The sequence below is a fragment of the Podarcis filfolensis genome (assembly GCF_964270895.1).
Source record: "Podarcis filfolensis genome assembly, chromosome: 1".
Taxonomy (NCBI): Eukaryota; Metazoa; Chordata; class Lepidosauria; order Squamata; family Lacertidae; genus Podarcis; species Podarcis filfolensis.
In genome coordinates this window covers 80,906,173-80,912,172 of record NC_139604.1, presented here as the reverse complement: position 1 = coordinate 80,912,172, position 6,000 = coordinate 80,906,173, and the positions used below count along the sequence as shown (strand labels likewise).

General features: G+C 46.5%; 1 protein-coding gene and 1 long non-coding RNA gene across 3 annotated transcripts in view; one reads left to right on the top strand and one right to left on the bottom strand.

Moving 5' to 3' along the window:
• Positions 1-1,018: 1,018 nt before the first annotated feature.
• LOC310757753 lies at positions 1,019-5,283 on the top strand. 2 transcript variants are annotated; one of them, XR_014545455.1, is made up of 3 exons: positions 2,683-3,644; positions 4,244-5,055; positions 5,170-5,283. It is a non-coding gene; the product is annotated as an uncharacterized lncRNA (long non-coding RNA). The 2 variants fall into 2 exon arrangements; XR_014545456.1 differs by lacking the exon at positions 5,170-5,283 and having other exon boundaries at positions 1,019-3,644; positions 4,244-4,408.
• A 131-nt stretch (positions 5,284-5,414) lies between these two features.
• The window catches only part of PRR5L (proline rich 5 like), a gene marked incomplete at its 3' end in the record, with an annotated part of 44,895 nt that continues 44,309 nt past the window's right edge, over positions 5,415-6,000 (bottom strand). The window contains exon 8 of the mRNA XM_083603402.1: positions 5,415-5,797. Within this exon, the coding sequence (XP_083459528.1) occupies positions 5,415-5,797 (383 nt within the window). The remainder of the gene's footprint in view (positions 5,798-6,000) is intronic.

Genomic DNA, 6,000 nt, shown 5'->3' with positions numbered 1-6,000 from the left:
CCAATGTATGTATCCCAATTTGAGATGGAAAAATAATGCAAAGCGGGTTCTGAACTTTGCTACTGGAGAAAAACTAGTGTGGCAAAGTCCTCTGGTTCTCAAGTATTTCATTCCCTTTTACCACCACCACTCCCTCAGCTGGCTTTAAAGCAAGGGTCGGAAACTTACAGACTGGGCGCTAGGTCAAGTCCAGGGCCTTGACCCCTTTGCTGAATTCTATCCTTTCCCCTTAAGAAGAGTTGTGAAGATGCAGATCAAGCCATACTGGGGACTGCCAGGCAGCTGAAGAGTGTGCGTGGGGAACAAGGGGGCTGGAGTCTGACTCTGGAGAGGGTATCAGTGGTTTGTGGGAAGCTGTACCAGCCAGGAGGCAAGAATGAGAGGCAGGGGAAACTTCAGAGTTGGAAGGTGGAGCACAGGATGGGTAAGAAGAGGAGGAGAAAGAAGCAGGTCGGGCAAGAGAAGGACTGTATCCCTCTCCTCCACCACTGTCTCCCAGAACCAGGAGGGAATTGAAAAGGGATGCACAGAGAAAGTTTCCACACAGGCACAGGAGCTTCAGAAGGAGTTTGCCTGGACCTATGTCAACTATTTGGATGATCACAGCTCATTTGACATATAACTTTTGGTTCCTTGCAATGGGCTTGGTCTTCTGAGTCTCTGTTCAGAGGATCAAACAGTGTAAGAAGCTTACATCGGCCCAGTTTTAGAGATGGCTTGAAGCAAATCTAGGGATGTTCTGGCCCAGCACACAGTGAAAATATCCCATGGGTAGTGTCTCTCTATTGTTAGCCAATTATGCAAGTGGTTTGCTGTTCTGGAAATTTCAACACCACCATCCCAAAGTGCAAAAAAAGCAGGGTGGGGGTGATTGGCATGGCATACCATCCAACATTTCTCCAATGAAAATAGGGACAGCCTAAGGATAAGTGAGACATTCTAGGATCAAATCAGAAACTGCGACAGCTTCTATAAATCCAGGACTGTCCCTGGAAAATAGGGACACTGAGAGGGTCTGGCATGAACAGGCGTAAGATATTTTAATGCTGAACTGAGATGAGCAAGCTAATGAAATCTTCTATAACAATGTACCAGATGTCTCTGTGTTACAAAAACACAGACTAACAGTATCTTATATAAATTTAGAATTTGGATGCAAGCAACGAGTATAAAACAATCTGATTCTTTTCTTTTTCTATTTTTGTCCCCAAAGAAAACTCCATAAAATTTTCACAAGCCCTCTGTCTGTAAGATCAAGGTGATTCGTTTATTAGGGGTGTCCAAATCTGATTTCTCTTTCTTTATTCAGACCAGGGTGAATAAAAACCCAAAGGAGGGAGGCAGCAGCTCCTTTTCAAATGATGACTCCACATGCTTCCCCCTGCTGCGAGGCACCTGCTGCTAGCAATGACAGAGCATTATTAGGGAGGGATTTATGAGCTGTGCCCAGATTAAAAATTAATATAGAAACTGGCCTCATTCAATTTTGGGAGGCGGCATTTGTTTTCAATAAAATAATTCATACTGCTTAGGAGGGAGAGAGGGGAATTTTCACTAAAAAGAACGGCATGCAGTGGGAGGCCCCTTTTAAAGAAATCTCTTGGAGCACCATGGCAGTGTCTTGAGAAAGCACTGGCATGGATTAAGCTGAAGCCAGAGGGGCTGCCACAAGTGGACAGGAAAGTGGGTGTCCGGGTTATTGCTACATGGGTCTAAAAGGACAGTTGCAAATATGTTTGACAGTATTCCAGGTGTGATTCCAATGCACCTTCTGCTTGCTGTGTTGTTGCTGGGCATCCGTCTCAAGAGACCATGGGGCATGTCTCTAGGGGTGAAGTCAAACTGCTGTGTTAGCAGCACCAAAGTGACAAGCCTGGGCAGTGCATATGGAGGTCCTGGGCTGCCCAGATGACAAGACGCCCCTCTTGGCCTCGCTGATGTGATGCTCTATAGCAGGCCAGTCTTTTTGTCTGGTCTGTCCAATGTTGTCTACTGGTTGCAGCTCTCCAGAGGGAGTCTTTCCCATCATCAACTACCTACCTGATCTTTTAACTAGAGATGCTAGGGATTGAAGCTCAGTGCTTTCAGCATGCAAAACATGTGCCCTACTACTGATCTGTGCCACATTTTCCTGGAAGGCAGCAAAGATTTTCGTTCTGGAAGAAGGTAGATGCAAGGTTTTAGCAGAGGAGAAACTGTGGCTATGTGTGGTCCCACAACAGATCCACTAATATGTTTGTAATTATACATTAGGCCTGCTCTTGGTAACACAAACTTGCTGAGAAGATGGTGTGTGAAGTTTGGCTCTGCTAGACTATTGCTTAGTCAGCCTTTCAGCTGACTTCCTTCACTGCCATGTTTACTGTACTTTGAGGTTTAATGCACCCACAAGCACACACCCTTGATTGGGAGAATTGGTGGCTGGATGGAAGAAGAAAGAAATGAATGTCTGTGGGAACTATACCTATGAGCAACAGAGAAAGAATGCACACTTGTGCGCACACATGGGGAGGAGAAGGCCAAGTGGATGTAATATAACAGGGATTTCAGCAAATTAAGGCAAGCAGAAGACAATGCAGTGGATAGGCATGAGAAAACACAGACATCTCTGCAGTAGGCTTCATCAAAGCTGTTTCTTGTGAATATGTAAAATGAAGGCAGGCAACAAAGGTTCCATTTAAATAAAAGGATTTCTAATTGAGGACTCAACACCAGTTCCTACCACATTTCCAAACATTAACTTTTTCCCTCTTTGTGAGCTTCCATTAGATATTCAGAGTAAAGCTCTCTTACCAAGTTAATCCTTGCCATGGACTTGAGTGGTAACCATCACCGTGACTTGGCACAATTCCACAGGGGCAAGCATACTTGGGAAATTATACATGCCTTTTAACATATACATTCAAATCAAAACCAGAAATGGACACGTAGTGGAAGAATAAAGGGGAAATGTTATCCTTCATTCCAAATTAGTTACTTGGAACATTTTATAGAGTGAAGGCTGTAAGCCTATACACTGGCGGTTGAGAATCAGGCTTTAAGACTAGGATTTACCTACCCTTTGTTTATATCTCATTGGGAGCCCTTATTAGGGCCTGGACACCCACAACCCCATTCATTTTATTAAGCTGGCCCTTTTACAGCTTAAAAGTTTGTTCATCATTGTGGGCCTCTGAAGCCTAATCATCAAAGAGGCGTTGTCTCTTCTCTGTGCACCTATTGGTCTAATGTGACCATCCCTGACCCTGCTCCTTAATTTTATCAAGACTGAATTCAATTCCTTGGGTTGCAGTCTACTTCCATAAAGAGGTAGCTGTTGCAGAACAACTTTCGCACACTATTATGATGCTTGATTATTATTATTTTTAAAAAAATAAAAATCTGGCTATTTCAGTTGCTAACAGGTTCTTGAAATCACCCTCATTGGGAAAAGGAGAACAGCCCTGCACCTGAGGAACATCACCCCTACCCACCCCCATGATAACTTGGATTACCAAAGGTATTTGGTAACAGAACTGTGTTGTGACAGAAGCATCAGGTTTCTAGAAACTGGAACCCTGGACTCCAGAAAGACACCACTACACAGCCTCCAGAAAGCAAGTCTGTCTTGGTGCTGAGCTTTGTGTCAAAGGTATGAATGTACCGTATTTTTCGCCCCATAGGACGCACCGGCCCATAGGATGCACCAAGTTTTTTGGGGGGGAAATAAAGGGGGGAATTATTTCCCCCCCAGGCGCTTGTGGGGCCGGCAGCGGGGAGAAGCGCTCTTCTCCCCACCGCCCGCCTGCAGACCAGGTCCGGGGACAGCGGGAAGACGCGCTGCGCCTCCCAGCTGTCCCCGGAGCTTGCGGGGCAGGCAGCAGGGAGAAGCGCTCTTCTCCCCGCCGCCCGCCTACAGAACAGGTCCAGGGACAGCGGGAAGACGCGCTGCGCCTCCCCACTGTCCCCGGAGCTTGCGGGGCTGGCGGCGAGGAGAAGCACGCGTCTCCCCGCCGTCAGCCTCCAAACCACATCGGGAGACAGCGGGATGGCGGCGTTCCGCCTCCCCGCTGTCCCCCGACCTTGTGGGGCTGGCGCTGCGGCTCTCCTAAAGCCTGGAGAGCGAGAGGGGTCGGTGCACACCAACCCTCTCGCTCTCAAGGCTTCAGCGAAAGCCTGCATTCGCCCCATAGGACGCACACACATTTCCCCTTCATTTTTGGCGGGGAAAAAGTGCGTCCTATAGGGCGAAAAATACGGTAAGTATAAAAGGCATTACACATTCTCCATACCAGTCAACAAATGACCCTGTTTTACAAGAGGAGGAGCGTTGCCCCCAAATGAGGTTAGATCCCCATCAGCCTAAAGTTTCCCATATGTAATGGAATCCCATTGATTAGTAAGAAAGCTGGGTTTCTTTCAATCTTGGTGTTCATGGAAACAATGGGTAGGGTGGACAGTTCTCAGTTCTACATGTTAATACATGCATAGCACCATTGCCACTCCATAGTGGTCCCACTTAAAGTAACCAACATGACTAAATTTGGTTCATTAATTTCAGCGGGTCTCCTCTGAGTAAAACTTAGTTAAATACCACCCACAAGTTCCTTAGCATGAGATCCTTAAAAACAGCCTCTTCTCCAATTGTGTCTCCTGGAATCTAAAAATTTAGAGAGTCTTTCCCAGCCTAGTTGCTTCCAGATGTCACTGGACTCCAACTCCCATCACCTGACCATTGACTATGCTGGCTGGGGCTGATGGGAATTGGAGTCCAACAACTGGAAGTAACTAGACTGTGGATGTTGAGCTTAGATTTTTCTTTGGAATATACTTAAGGGATCCCTGAGAAGAGCAATGCTGAAAAGATAACTTCAAAATCCCCAACATTCAGAAATGGCTTGTGCAACCTGGTCACCAGCTTTTGCTGCAGAATGAGGCAATGTTCGTTCAGTATATTATAGAGTTCTAACTCTGGAAATTGGGTGCAGTTTCACCCATCCTGATGGTTCAGACTTGAACCAGCATGCTTCATAGCTGGCCTCCTGCATGTGCCATAAAGTGTTGCTAGGGGAAAGTGTGTGCCTAATAGTATTGATCATTCTCCCCTGATTTCATAGGACACCACACATAAGATGCAACAAAAGAGTGAAAGACCAACTCAGGAGGAGAAAAGGTCTGAAAAATCCAGAGAAAAGGGAAGGGAAGGGATGTTGGAATGCTTGAACGTAGCAGCTTTGTACCTTGAAAACAATATATATAAGCCACATAAAATTAGAACCTGGCCTGGAAACGATTATTTCCAAAAAGTGTTCCAATATTAAGTTAGGACATGGCATGTTGATCTCATTTCTGGAGTTTGACTCCACTGTTCTCAGCAAATGACAAAACAATGGTTTGCCTAACACACTTGGTCCTTCGTCCCTCCACACGGCATTTCAGCAGACAGATGTGCAGTTCAGTTCTGTGGGTTCCTGCATGGATGCTGTCCCCAGCCCTTCCGGTCCATCTACTATCGTGGGCTCACTGGAACATTGCCTGTGGTTTAAGCTGGGCTGCAAGAGGAGGCATGTGTCGCCACTGTCTGGTTCCTCCACCACCATCCCAGAGTGCATAATGGAAGCCATGGCCAACAGCTGGATATCAGAGTGAGCGTTGGCAACAGTGTGGCGGCGGATGTTCCCACACTTCTCCAGATATGCCTCCCCCTCCTGCTCAGTCAGAGGCGTCAAGGCAGTCTCGCTGACTTGTCGGTCTGCCACAGCATGAGAAGAGAAGCTCAGCCCATTGGGTTTGGCACGAGGTCTATGATACCTTCTCTCTGGAAAATAAGAAGGAAGGCATGCAGATTAATTGTGGACTGCATACAAATCCAAGAGCAACCGACAGTGCAATTTTTCAGAAAACTTCCCTAGACTGGGTACCATCCCTGCCCAGCTGTTTTCTTCCAATGTGGGCTGTGACTTATCTTTGACAAAGGAATGTAAGAAAGTGCATCATTCTGCCTAGGCAGGAATAGTCATG